Consider the following 15,147-nt stretch of genomic DNA (forward strand, 5'->3'; position numbering starts at 1 on the left):
ATCACACTGAAGTAATGGAAAGTGAGAAACAGCACAATTGCTAACATTTCTTCCTTTGTTCCCCCTGTATTTCTCTTAGGACTGGCTGAGCTCTTGATGATCCAGACTCTCCCTTGAGGACAGATGTACCTGTGAAGCCAGCGAAGAAACACCACTTTGGCTGAGCTTCCCATGATGTCTACTTGAAAGAGCAAACAGGCTACCAAGGGACCTTGCTTACAAAAATCCTAACACCTTTTTTTTAGCTGTGAACATACCACATTTCTTGCTCTACAGTAAGCTGTGAATACTGGAAACTTCCACCTGTCTATCAATCTACCCTGCAGGTTTAAAGTTACAGGTGGAAGTGTATGAAAAACAGCTGATTGTAAAGGAAGTTCTGAAATTGCCAGCACAACTGTAGGCTGATCATGATAGGCAAGGGCAAACTATTTGACTGAATCTGTTTTCCCTGTACTGGAGAAAAAGTTGAGATCTGTAACCCTACAATTTCTTTGCATCCTTAAACAGTTTGTTGTTTTATTGCCTGTTGGGTAGTGACAATGATTCTAGAGGTCAAATTTTCCCCTACAGCTATTTCCTTGCTAGCTGTCAAACAGGCAGCAATGTAAATTTCCTGTCACTCAATCATTGCAGGTAATGCTGATTTATTTTCCTGTCTCCACGAGGATAAGTGTGACTGTGACCCCTTCTGTTGACCAGCATTGCCTACAAGATTGTCAGGAAACAGCTGAGGCAATGCTCCCTCTTCTCTAAGCTAATCACAATGAAGATGCACTAGAGTAGACATGACCTCCTAAACTGAGATACAGCTATACTTTTGTTTTGAAATTCGGCTGGTCCAAATATAACAAAATGCCTACCCGCATCATGCCTAGGAGCTTATTCTAAATTACAGTGATCACTTAAACCTCTGAATAAATAAGTTAGTCCATCCAGGTTTAGAGAATAAGTGGAAGAAAAAAGAAATATATGACAAGATTACTTCCTGTATCATAGAATGTTATCATGGGTTGGGTTGGAAGGCACCTTTAAAGACCATCTAGTTCCAACCACCCTGCCATGGGCAGAGATCTTTCACAGGATTGTGTTTCTCAAAGCCCTGTCCAACTTGGCCTTGAACAATTCAGGGTATCCACAGGATATCCACACTTCTGTGGACAACCTGTTCCAGTGTCTTATCATCCTCATTCTAAAAAAATATATATATTTTTTTTGTATCCAGTATAAATCTACCATTTTTCAGTTTAAAAGCATTGCCCCTTTTCCTGTCACTACAGACCCTGGTGAACAGTCTTCATCTGTCTTCCTTATAAACCCCCTCCAAATATTGAAAGACCACAACATGATTTCCTCTGAGCCTTCTTTACTCCAGGCTGAGCAACACAAACTCCCTCAAGCCTTTCTCCAGGGGAGACGACTTCCAGCTCTCTGACCATTATCATGACCCTCTTCTGGACATGCTCCAACAGGTTCATGTCTTTCCTGTGCTGGGACCCCAGAGCTGGGTGCAGTACCCCAGGTGGAGTCTCAGCAGAGCAGTGCAGAGGGGCCCTGCTGGCCAAGCTGCTTTGGATGCAGCCCAGGATACAGTTGGCTTTCTGGGCTGCAGGCTCACATTGACAGGTCATGTCCAGCTTTGCACTCACCAGTACTGCCAAGTCCTTCTCAGCGGAGCTGCTCTCAGTCCATTTATTCCCCATTCTGTATGGATACTGGTGGTTGTCCTGACCCAGGTGCAGGATGTTGCACTTGATCCCATTGAACTTCATAGCATTTGCTCAGGCTCACTCCTCAAGCCTGTAAATGTCCCTCTGGATGGCATCCCTTCCCTCAAGCACATAAAGGGCACCACTAGGTTTGGTGTCATCTGAGGGTGCATGCAATCCCCCTATATCTTTGATGAGGATGCCAAACAATATTGGACCCTCCTTCTCTCCTTTTGCACTACTAGTCACTTCAAATTTGACTCCTCAGCTTCACTCTCTTTGAAGTCTCCTCTCTTCTCCTTTCAGAAATGCCTGTTTGCTTTTGCAGAGTGGATATAGACTAAGAAAGGATCCCCTTGTCTTTGCTACAAACCCTGCTCACTGCATTTCCCCCTTGGTTTCTGACTCATTCCCTTTGCCTTATGTGGAGGTCTCTTCCCACTTCCGTGAAGCCTCATGCTTCTCTGGTGCTATGAAAAGAGCAATATAAGAAGAGACAATAGCATATTAGATGCTGTTTAATACAAGATTTAAAGAGATATTGCTGTTCTTCACTTTCTGTGTCTTCCAGGAGGATCTTTTAACTGAATGTCATTTCCCTTAGCACATTCCCTAGCCATAAGCTGAAAATCATTAGATAGTTTAAAACACATGTGCTTATCCTGTGTTTCTCTTAATTCCTCTGTATTAGTTTTCAACTTTATTCAGTATTTTGCTTGCATGAGAGGTGGTCTGGCTGCCTGCTTCCTAGTTTTTCCCTGGGTCTAGAAGAAGAAAGTTCTAAACCCTTCTGTGATGTTGAAGCCAGTCCAGGACAGGCAGAACATGTCAACATAGACAGGATGTATCAAAGGATGTAGCCTGGGGCAGCATGAAGGCTGGCTAGGGCTGCTTGGGACCCTAGTTAGATGCCCAAGTTATTTACCTGGACTGATCTTTTTGTCATGGCCTGCGAGAGAAATTCCTAAAGTAATTTTAAACTTACTGTGTGAAATGCAATTATACCTTATGACAGCAGCAAAGGTGCCCTTGAGACCTTTCTTCTCTTTGCCCCTCTACTTTAAAAAGTCATAACACTACATGTTGGTGGAGAAATAAAGTCAAAACATTTCTGAGCTGTACTATACTGGAGTATTCTGCAGTAAGAGATCATTCTGACTTGACCTATTTTCAACTGAAGAGCTTGGGTGTGTCATTCTATTTGGACTATTAATTACTCAAAGACAGCTTAGCTACCAGTGAAGAGAGGAAAAAAATCCAGATAATGAGTATTGAAATCTATGTGAATTTTAATGAAAAATTGCAACAAGATAAATCTTATGGTAAGCCCACAAACCTCTCAAAGGTTTGAACGAAGCAAACATGGTCTCTTTGCAGGACTTAATAGATGTGTCCCAATTTATGTATAAAATGTGGTTTGGCACAACTGTCCCCGAATTGCACAGTGTCTTTCTGGATCCGTAGTTTTGTGTTCTCATGCAGTTAAAATATATTAGCTTTCCAAATGTGAAAATGAGCAGCTTAAAAAATACAGGGTTAACTTATCCACGTATTCTTCCAGCTTTAAAAATGAGCCATTGCCTTTTGTTGGAGATACTGAAAACTGTACAATACCCCATGAAAAATGACTGAAAATATAGCTGTTATAACAGCCAGTGGAGAAATGTTGGTTTGTTTTTTTTTTTTTTATCACAATCATGTGTATCTCCCTTTCCCAAAGCTCATATGCATTTCTTCCTGTTCAGGGCAAAAGGTAAGATCAAGGACTGAAAAGTGTTACTAGAAAACTGCGTATACAGAGAATAAATACATTATTATTAAGGACAGAAAGACTCTTTATTATTCATCTGGGAAGTTCCATAGAGGCCTCAGAAGAGGGGGCTGGCCCGAGCAACAAGCCACTCATTAGGTAAGAGGAGGGTGGAGGTGGCACAGCTTCCTGGGGACCATCATAGCCATAGCAGAGGTGCCTGGGAGGTGTCTGATGGGCGATGTTGGGCCCAGGTCCCATTGAGGAACACTCTTTAAGTACATCACTATCATTATTATTCAAATCTCCTCAGATAAAAAAAAAGTCTTTGTACTTGGCTTAGTTTTTTCATTCTTTCTCCCTAATTTCTCCCTTACCCATCATGCCCCATTGCACAATAAATTAGGAAAGGTCACGGTAGTAATGACTTTCAAGTAAGTGTGTATATTCTTTTCAGCATCACTTCTCAATATCCTTGGGGAAAATGACAGGGTCACCTATTTTTTAGAAGTGCAATGATTTTAATACAAGAAGACAGACACTAGAAATCAAATCACTAATCAGGGACTTATATTCAAATTTAATGCATCCCTTGCCTCCCACTTTCCCTCCTCATTTTGCTCAGAGGCATTTTCTGACACCAGAAATAGCACATTACTGATCACATGGTTTAGGTGGACTTTTTCTCCAATTGTAACATGCAATAGAGTGTTAGATGCGCTAGCCTGAGTTTCAGTATTCCAGGGAGACTTAGGTACACTACCTGTGTGATTAAAATCTGAAAGAAATTAGTGTAAAGCTCATGAGCTGCAGTGGAGCAAGGCTATTTTGCATCAGCAAAGATTGTAACTTGTAATCTGATTCGTAGTTTTCAAACAATTGGTTCTCTAGATCGATAAGGGATACAGGTTAAAACTTGAGTGAAATTTGGCTGTCAGTAGCAATGCAGCAAATTTCTATTTTCTCTGAGTGCCATCTTCAAATTATGTGAAATAACGATCTCACTGTGATCTCATCCATAACCACACCTTCTTGAACACTTATTATTCACATCTTGACTTCTACATCAATAAAAAATGAATTTCTGGTGTGTAAAACAAGGTTAACCTCTGAAGCTGCCACACCATTAGGTTATCCAGCTAATAATCCCTGGCTCTCAGTGCAGTATATCCTCATGTGCAGTTATACCAGCCAGACAGCTCTTCTATGCTGGGGTTCCTGCGCTGTTCTGTGGAACACACAAAAGCAGGATGCTCTCAGCGATCACCTCCTCAGCAGTAAACCCATGGCTACAGGGAAACTCCCTGTCTCCTGGGTGAATGCTTTATACTTGCTTGCATGTAACGTGAAAGAGCAGGTTTCTGTCAGCACTGCCATGGTGAAAAGAAGGTAGTTGAAGCTGTCATTAAAAATCTGTTTGGGGTGGCTGTATGGGTGGAAGTTTGCACAATGGGAACTTGACAGGGATGCGTGATGGGAATAAGAGACACTGAGAGAGGTAGGATAAGATGAAACGAAATCTGCACAACAACGTTAAATATCTAATTATAAAGGACTGCTGTGTAAGTGCACTGTGAAAGAGTAAGCACACTGACCTTGCCCAGCTTACTTGGATGTGTGCTGTCTTTTTGGGGCCTGACCTTTGGGGAAGCTGCCCCGGGCACACACAGTCATATTGCCAAGAGCCAAAAGAGCCTTCCATAAAGAGAGAACAGGGAAAATGGAGTCTTCTCTACTCTCTCCTCCAGCTTCACCCCACCATCATTTGGTCTCAAGCAGTTTAGTGCTTTACAGTTTTGTCAATGAAGCTTGATGTCTGCCTGGCATGTTATCAGCCCAGTAACAGTCCAGATTAAACAGTGCATCTCTCTCCTCCTGGAGCATAGCACAGGAAGAAGGCCAGCAGCACACCTCATGCCATCCCATCTGAGGGAGTTCCTGCAGCTGGAAAGAAATTCACTATTTTCCTCAATAAAACCTCAGGTCAGTGCAGTAGGCAATGCCAAAGACAAAACTCTTCCCCTCTATTTCCAGGCTCATGAAAGTGACTCAGGGACTGCTTGAGAGTTAATTTAAAGATGTGCTCTCCAGGATGAGTTTTAAAGCTGACTTAGAGGCTGATGGTTCCACAATACTCCACACAGATTTATGATAGCTGGAAGCGAACACCACAGCTGCATTCAACCAATGCCAATTTACAGTCTTCAGGGCATTTCCCAGAGCAAAAAGACTTGTGCATAGAGAGTTAAAAATTATGCCGTATGTTCTGTGTATTTATAAGGTGCAGGAGTAAATACTCTACCGTGGTACCTCACATCTGTAAAGAGAGGACTGTGAAAAATGAAGGCAGATAATTTCTGTATTGGGAGGCACCAGCCTTCCATGGCAATTCTCAGCTAAGCATGAAGACCAGGAAAGCCGAGTGCTGGGACGATTAAAAACTTCTTTTCCTGAGGTGTTAAATTTACAAGAAAGTGTGAGAACAACTACAGAGGTGCCAAGAATACCAGTGACGCATTGAATGGGGGTGTTACTATTGTTCCTGTTCTGAAAGGAGGAACAGACAAAAGGATGGGTCTCATCTTTTTGAGTGAAGCACATTTCTCAGTGTCAGCTAAAACCAATTCTTTTCACTGCTAATACACAGTGCCACAGCAGAGGAGAGCTGCAGGTTAATGCTACACATTAGCTATCATTTCGGTTTCATTAGTAAAAAGTATCTATCTCCAGTCTGACCAAGATCCTCCTCTTCAGGGTGGTTCATCACATCTCCATGTGTAAACACAATGCCAAATGTATCTGCTATCAATATTATATAACCTGCTCCAGTGATCACAGCACAATCAGACTACCTCTCAGTCAAGGAACTCAGTCAAAGTGCTCAGAGAATAAAGAAGCAAGACAGATGCTGCTGTTGAGAATTTTTCATAAGAATCATAAAAGGTAAGGGGGAAAAGTTACTGGTTTTCTTCGGCATTAACACTTTTCAAATGGCATGTTCTATTTGTTTCAATGTCAGCTCAAAGTAGACTTTGGAAACGAAGCCCCAGTCTTGGGGAAGGCAGTAGAACTTTTTCCTTCTGATTTCAGGGAGGTTTTACAGCTTGCTGGGGATTTTTTCCTCAAACTCCAAGAGTGGGCTCTTTTGTTGTTTAAGAATTTTAGGTTAGATGAAGCAGGCCAAGAACGACCTCAGGCTGTGGCAAAACTTGAATATAATGCTGTTACCTTTAACTCTTCCCTTGTCTCAGCTCCATAATAATATAATGCTGCTGTTGATAAATACTAAGGGTGGCCTCCAGCATACACTGAGCAAGATAAAAGGGTTTTTCCTTGCTTTGAAATAATGTAATGGATATAGTGAAGAAAGAAATCAGAGAACAACCTCTAACATAATCTAATAAAAAGAAGTTTTCATAAACTATGTGTCTTCTTCAGATTTCCTACTACAAAACACTTTTAAAACTTCCAGATCCACCATTATCAAACTTTAGAGTCAGAATTGTCAGCACAGAAACATTACGAGGCTCACTTCTGAGTACTGAAAATGGCATTTACAGGAATGACGGACCTGAACTGGATGTAGGCATTTTAGAACATGCCTTGGTGCTCATGAGACAAAATTCATTATCTATTTTGGCATGTAGCTGACCTGTGAATTGAATAGTAAGGATGTAGATGTCCACAAAAATGGTAACTGCAATAATACTTGGTTTCAAGGGGATCTATAATGAAAATGGTATTTACAAGTGGCCTTTATTTTATTTTCAAGGTCATGAAGTCCCTTTGTCTTCTTGTCCATTTTTCCTCCCCCTCCTCAACCTCACCAAATATTTGAGTATTCTTCTTATAAATACCTTTGGAGGTATTTATAAGGATACAAATTAATACCCAGTGTGCCCTCAGAAGAACACAAGCAATTTCAGTAAGCAAACATTTTTCTATTCGTCCTATCTAGCAATATGCTGCTGTTTGCAAACCCTTCTAACCCAAGACTCCAGTAGTATTGTTCGGACAAGCTTTCAATGTCCTTAAAGATACATCAATAGTATTGGTAGTCACAGTAGTCAGGAATGTCTGATGGACCCTGAAGAAAATACAATTTTAAAATAGTATACGTCTTACCTGCTTATTCATAAGTATGTAGATAATGGGATTGCAAACAGTGCTGCTTTTTGCTAGGATGGAAGGTATGATGCTTGTAACTGGAGTCACAACACCTGGCTTACCAAATGTTGCAAGTAATGCTATAACCCCATATGGAATCCAGCACACCAGATAACAAATAACTGTAGTGATCACCATGAACAGGACGTGGTATTCTCTTTTGCGGGCAGCATTCTTGTGGGTTTTTCCAACCTAGGGAAAGGTGAAAAAAGATAAAATTTAACAAGCAGAGCTGTTGGATTGACTGTGTTAACAACCTGGGACTATTGGTCATGGATCAGCAATAACAATCAACACTGTAGTTCTAGAAGCAAAACAAACCCAAACCCAAAATTGATCGAATGCAGTGAAAAGACTTTCTTCATCTCCATTAGGCACTAGGGGAAGCTCTGCAGAGACCACACTGCATGCCAGCATAAACCAGAGTCCCGGTGGAGGTTGGAGCAAATGCAGAAAGGTGACAAAGTTAGCATCTAGTCCTTAACAATATTAGGTCACCTGCAGTTGCTTTTAAGGTATGGAATTTTGTGTGAATGTACCATGTTTTCACTCCAGTTGTTCCAGTACACAGAACTTTCTTGAGATGAAGAAGCTTTACATAGCACATCTGAACCACCAAAAGTATTCTCTGTTAAGGGTGTGGAAATAGCAGAGCAATGCTAGGCCTCTGCTTAGTGTCTCTGTCCTTGGATGTTTCCAAGACTAGATAAAGCCCCAGCTGGCCTGGCATAGTGTTAGTCATGGTCATGCTTGAAGTGGGACACTAGAGAAGCCTTGCTGACTCACTTGATGAAGTTTTAAGTGGTAGGATTCATTTCTTCTAGAATATTTCTTCCAGGTACTTAACCATTTTGATAAAAGGGCTTCACTCCTGCTAATGATCAGAAACAGGTGTTTGTGCTCTTAAAAAAGTGTGCTGAATGCAGATGACGTTCATTGGGTTTTTTGGGGAAATGGAGTAGAATTGGTTAAACAGGAAAAGCAGATGTAAAGGAGCAGTTTCAAAGGGATGGTACAAGAGTCTGTCTTGTTACCATGAATTTGCCAGTATTTACAGTGTATGGGCAAGTCCAAGTCTGCTGTGGAAGTATTTATAATCTCTGCTTCAAAATGTACTCTCCTTTAATCTGTTCTGGACTGAAGCATCATGCCCTTTGGGAGTCTAGAGTTCTAAGATAAAGCTTTAACATTAAAATAACAGCCAACTTTTATCTTTAAGCCTTGGTGTGAATTCATTTTTCTGTAGACAACTACAGAATGCTCTTCCAGTGTTTGGGCAGCTGAGTGCATTGGCGGTAACAATGAGGAACAAGCTCATTCCCTAAAAATCAAAAACAAGCTCTGCAAGGAGGTTAATTTTAGAGACTCTCTCTGCTGAGTTTAGAGGGAGCCTCAGCACACTGGTCTCCTGAGGTTATGGTTTACTCAGCTTTACTGCAGCAAACCCAGACATGCCAGCAGGACTTCAGGAACTATTCAAATGTTTAAACTATATTGATTGAGCCTTGTACTCAGCCGAATCTAATTTATGTCCACTTTGTCTTTTTGACTCTTGAATGCAGCACTTGAGAGTAAACTGTACCCAAGGGAATTAAGCCCATGTAAAACTACAAACATAAATAAGCAAAAAAGCAGCTCTGTGTAATTGAACACATCCAAACTTTACCTAATCAAATAAAAAAAAAATAAAGTTTTAAATCAATAGGTTTAAACTGATGCAGGTAAATGAATAGAGCCCAGTTAAAGGTGGAAGCTACCAACCATCCCAGTCAAATGTAATTTGCTGTTACATGACACATACCTTGCACATGCCAAGGAAATAGTCAGAGCTTTTCCTAGCTCTTTGTAGTGTGAATTTTTTTGCATAACATATGTGTTTATGTATCAGATTGTGAGTTAAACACATATATAGTGACCGTATAATGTACATATGAAGGCAAAGTAATATGGTTACAGTTTCTTTTAGTTCATTATGACTCTAGGCTTCTAGAGTGCTTGGTTCTATTTGGAGTTTCAGTGGAAATGTTCCTGTAAATAAAACACACACAAATTTAGTCTGCACAAAATTAGTAAGTATCTTTCCTGTCTAGTTTTTAATGATTTTCTGCAAAAAGGCAATTACAAAATAAATTCGATCCTTTCTGAAAAGACTCGGGGCTATTTTTTTTATAAGAATGCAACCTGTTCATTTAATTCAGCTCGAAAAAAGGATAAATAATAGATAATGGTCCAATCCTGTATTGCTTATTTGAACTAAATTTTTCATGACTAATGGTAAATTTCTCTGACTGATGAATCCAGGATCCCATGTGAGCTGCAGCTAGGCTACAAATTAAATATTAACCAAGGAATGCAAAGCCCCAGTTAGCCATGGCATCCACAGATGAAGATCTTCAATAAACACGGAGGGATCAGGCAACAGGTTTTTGCTCCATGTTTAGATATGTGTCCTGAAGAGTTTGCAAGAATTTACCCTCTGCACAGACAAAATAGAGACCATAAGCAGAGGAAGGAAAGATGTCTAAAACTAGAGTGACTATGGACATGATTCTGGCATGTGTCCTTCCACTTTCACGTCCTTAGGTCATTTCCTTAGGAAGGGAAGTTTTGAAATCATGTACCATATTTATCCACACACTCTTGGTTTCATTGCCTTTGCAGTTTTGCAGCCTACCTTTAGAAGGTGTTATCTTTAAAAATTGTCTGTTTATAGGTGCTGGATGGCCTCCAGCAAAGTATAACTCAGGTTCATGGAACCTACAGAAAGATTACACTTCTGCAGGTGAAAAAGCAGTAGACGTTTTAACATTAAAATAATTTTGTTATTTTAAAACTACTGGACAATTTAATGCAATTGCTACACTGTATTTTCAGTAGTCAAATGGAAATGGCTCCCTGGATATCCAGCTGACAGCAGAGCATCAGATAGTGATGAGAAAAAATAGATTCAAATAATATTCTAGAATAGCTGAGCTTATAAATCTCTGTCTAAAAGTGAACATACAGGGTATATATAATATAAAGTTAAAATACTTAGAAGATCTAAACCACATTTCAAAATGGCACAAGAAATACTGGCCAATTGGGATCAGATTATACTTATGTAGGATGGCCAGAAAAAACTTGTTTGCTGTAAACAGCTGTTTTCTCTGGGACAAAGATCATCTCCTGCCAAATTTGGCAGTATAAATGTTGGGAAACCACTGTATTTAAAGAAAAGAAGGTTGGAGGGTTGGTTGTTGAGGGACTTTAATGAGAAAATAGTGTTTCTCTCCTACTTTCATCCTGGGAAGTAGAAGAAATGTTTTGGTTTTTCAGAACTCAGCTGGAGGCAGCGACAGGCAAGCTTGTCTAATCTCAGGCACTGACCATTATAGTGGCACAATTAGCTCTGGTCTGGATCTGCCCTGTAGCCATGCTGCATCTCACATATACCCAACACTTTCTTCGAGTCAATCTGGCACACAAGACACCACTACTTAGATGACTAGGGCAGCATGCTGAGCATGTACATTAGATGTGACAGGCCACAGAGCATGGGAGAAGCCACGGTGGCATTCAGTGAGGAGGCTGGCACGGTAGAAGTGTCCTCAGAAGGAGCCCAAGTGACACATTGATTGGTTGACCTCAAAAGCTGCATCCACATCTGACAAGAGGTAGCAGATATATCACTCACCAAGTGATGGGCTGGCACTGCTATTTCAGGTTTTGGAAAAGATGAAACTGGGGAGCTCTGAGCAGAGCATATAAAATTTCAACAGCACTGGTCAAAGTCTGGAGCAGTCACAAACCAAAGAAAAGAGGAGCTTACAATATGGATATGGAGAGGGTTAGTAAAAAGATGCAGAGTTCTGCTGTAACTTTGGAGATTGTTAGGTTGGAGATTCAAGAAAAGGATTCAAAATATCTGCTGTGACAGGTATTCTGCAAGGAGACACAACAGCCTCAAACCGGATGCAGGCAAATGTGTGGGCCTGTCACAACAAGGACCCGGAGAAAGGCATGACCTAGAGGAAGCTTGACTTCCTCTAAGGAGAAAAGGTCTGTTCTCTCCTTAAAGAGAAAAGATAATGGGTCTGCCCTTGCAGAAGACAAGTAAACCTTCCAAACATATAAACACTATTTTACAATAGTAGGGAAGATAATAATAGGACTATGTGCCATAGGAAATGATTTTAAGGTAACAGGTTCTGGTTACCCAATTTAGGCATTGCAGGTGTCAGTCCAGACCTCATCACTGTCCATGTCAACTGGTTCAGTCAGCCTGTTCCTGGAGGGAGCAGCCAGATGGCAACAACAGCTGAATCCATGGGTTTTTGTCAGGCTAAACAATGGGGCTTTCCAGCCCAGACAAAAGAAGACAGCAGCTACCTGCCTCTGGTCAGAGATTTACTGCTTTAAATGTTTTTCTCAGCCATCACACAATTTCATATGGAGAAGAGCCCTGAGCAGTGCCTTGCCTAAGGGAACATCCTGCCCCTTCCTGTGCTCCAGAGTCAAAAGTTTGACCTACTGCAGCCTCTTGCTGGCTCTCTCTGGATCTATCTGGGCATGACTTTTGGGACAAAGAGAATAGTGGTGGCACTTCATCTACTTAGAAGAAGGCACAGGTGCCAGGAAAGACCTGAAGGATGGCTGTGTATAGAGGTTGTGAGGCAACTGCGAGGCCCACAGTATCAGAGGCACAAATCCAGTCAGTCCAAAATATTCCCATCATCCATGGGCAAACTGGGTTTTTTTATATATGTAAGGCAAGGGAGATGGGCCAAAGTTATGGGTTAAGAAGGGGAGGCTTCAGCATTGAACATCTAAGCTGACTGTTTCAAATTCCCCTGTGTTTTCTTTTTCACATTTACCATCGTCTCTCCTCCTTAATTAACATAGCTATGTGCTTTTTCTCATAAAGCATTTCCTTCCTATTTTAACTGCACCCATTTTCAGCTGTGAACATCTTGAAAGGTTATGAAGGATATATTGCATCCCATCCATCTAACCACTAGATGGAGAGACTATGCACCATCCAGAGCCACTTCAAGCAGGGAACATGTACATCACAACATCTTAGAAATCAGGGATTCTGTTTGCATGTTTTGTCCTTCAAGTCACTTTCTCTTTCTCCAACTATTTTTTAAAATAGAAAATTGTATCAGTTACTATATTCTGTGTACCTATTTACAGTGGATGCTGTAAACATCCTTTATGTAGCTCCCTCTAAACAAGCAATGTGGAAACAGGGCACAAAGTGCTTTTCTCGTCACGGCTGATACATTATTCCTGGATCTGCATCTGTGTATCTTACACTCATATAAGCATGTTTGCTTCACTACTTCAGAACTGCACAGTGAAGAAAAGACTATTTATGAGCAGCAGTGTTTGTTGCCACCAGCATCTTTCAGTATCGGCTGTAAGTGCTTGTTTTGACATGATCAAGTATTCGACAGTACTACCAAAATCAGACACAAATAAAATATTCATAATCATCGGAGGGAAGTCTGCCAATCTTTGAACATTTAGTCTACTACCACTTCTTGAAATGAACAGAAGGGATCTAGACTTTTTATGCAAAAGCTGCAGTAGAGGAAAAAGCTGGAAAAAGATCATCTTCTATCATGAACCAGTCAACTCTCCGTTGCATTTCTAAAAGAAGAAAATCAGATATGGTCTCCATTCATCAGTGTGAATAAACCTCTGCTAAACCTTGCAGTCAGACTAAGCAGTGACTGAAACATCAGTTATAATGAGCTTTCTTTTCTCCCATCTCTGTGGATTCTGTCCTCAAGCAAAAACAAGGAAAAAAGGAGAAAAAAACCCCCACACCTCCAAGGCATGTAAAGTTCTAAAAAGCTGTAGGAAACAGACACTTCAAGTAATCTATTTCTCAGTGTGAGCTACCCCAGAACCAGTACTGTACAGATTAATAATAAGGGGGATGAAATACTTTGTTGTTTAAAATAGGCAATCCTGGAAAAAGAGGGCTCGCTGGCATAAAAAATAAATGCCTCCTTTGTTAGCAGTTAGGTGGCTAAGCTCAAAAGAAATGAACGCTGAGGAGATGTATTGTCCTGTGGAAATGGAGAGCAAACAGAAACATCTGTTTTGGGTCACCTTAGAATTCAATGGGCCTTGCCTCTACAAAGCATTTACACTTATATGTTCAGTGAGCAAACTGAGATTTAAGCACGCACATGAGCATTTTGCTCAGCTGGAGCCACATAATGAGTTAATAGCAACAAATACAGAAGGCAGAAGCCATAAAACCACACAAGGGGCCATATAGCTAATAATTTTAATGTCACTGTTAAGGGTAGGAATTTAAGTCCACAGGAAGGATATTTTATCAACTGAAGACTGATTTTATTGCAATTTTTTGTTATTGAAATGGAAATTAGCTGCCTTAATGCCTCAAGGTGAAGTGATGCTTTAAATACGAAATTCATTGCTTTAAACATTGCCCTTAAAGCATAACTGCTATTGCTGCTAAAATCAGCGAAATTCTATTGTGGGCTTAAGGAACACTATAATCCTCTTAGATGCAGGATTCTTTTTTCACTTCTAAAGGGCTTTTAGCAGCAATTTGACTAACACAGTGAACATAATCCCATATATTAAACAAGGAGCTCATGGTGTCACTCCTGTCATTGATAATTAATGTTTTATCCTGACCTTCTTTACTCACTGTGTATTTTCTAGCATCAGTGCTCATGAGAAGATTAAAGGTGTATGTGCCAGCTATCATTTGGTTTGCATTAACAGTTTTGTTTTAGAAAGAGAAGTCCATTAGACACTCCTACAAGCATCATCAAAGTCCAACTCTTGCCCTTGTACAGGACAGCTCTAATAATCACACCATGTGAGGGACAGCATTATCCAAACACTAAGATTTGGATGTTCAACAAGTCTAAGTGCCAGGGGCTGGCACGGGCTGGGGAAATCCCCAAAATTACTCCAGACTGGGAAAAGTCATTGAGCCCATCCCTGCAGAAAAGGAATTCAGGGTTCTCATGGATGAAAAGCTGGATGTGAGCTGGCAATGTGTGTTTGCAGCCCAGAAGGCCCAAATGCATCCTGGGCTGCATCAAAAGAGGAGTGGACCGCAGGTTGAGGGAGGCGATTTTCCTCCTCTACACTGCTCTCATGAGAGCCCACCTGGAGTACTGCATCCAGCTCTGGAGTCCTTAACACAAGGAAGATGTGAACCTGTATTATAGTATTGCTACATGTGTTGCTGCTCTGCAACACAACTTGCTATTATAAAGATGGAAGGTGCTGAGATTTCTTTCAGGAAATGAAGCCAGTAATTTAGTTTAACATTCATCTTCTTGAAAAACTTGCCAACAAATGATATTTTTAACCAGTAATTTAATAACTAACTTCTGGTTTGGGTTAGGTTTTTTGTTGTTGTTGTTTTAAAACCTTTTGCAATGGCATTGACTGACTGAACAGCCCATCTGACAATAAGGGAAAGGAAAAATGGAAGAAAAAAGAAATTAAAGCTGACTTTGGTGTATTTTGCATTGAAGA

The 15,147-nt window shown here is 40.7% G+C and overlaps 1 protein-coding gene across 2 annotated transcripts in view; it reads right to left on the reverse strand.

The window, feature by feature from the left end:
- Positions 1-15,147, reverse strand: part of LOC121669972 (opsin-3-like) — an 87,264-nt gene that overhangs the window by 19,640 nt on the left and 52,477 nt on the right. For both annotated transcript variants that reach the window (XM_042039628.1, XM_042039636.1), the window contains exon 4: positions 7,585-7,818. In XM_042039628.1, coding sequence (XP_041895562.1) covers positions 7,585-7,818 — 234 coding nt within the window. The remainder of the gene's footprint in view (positions 1-7,584; positions 7,819-15,147) is intronic.

This window comes from Corvus kubaryi, unplaced genomic scaffold (assembly GCF_017639235.1).
Source record: "Corvus kubaryi isolate FWS band 111438036 unplaced genomic scaffold, C.kubaryi_AGA036_p1.0 133, whole genome shotgun sequence".
Lineage (NCBI taxonomy): Eukaryota > Metazoa > Chordata > Aves > Passeriformes > Corvidae > Corvus > Corvus kubaryi.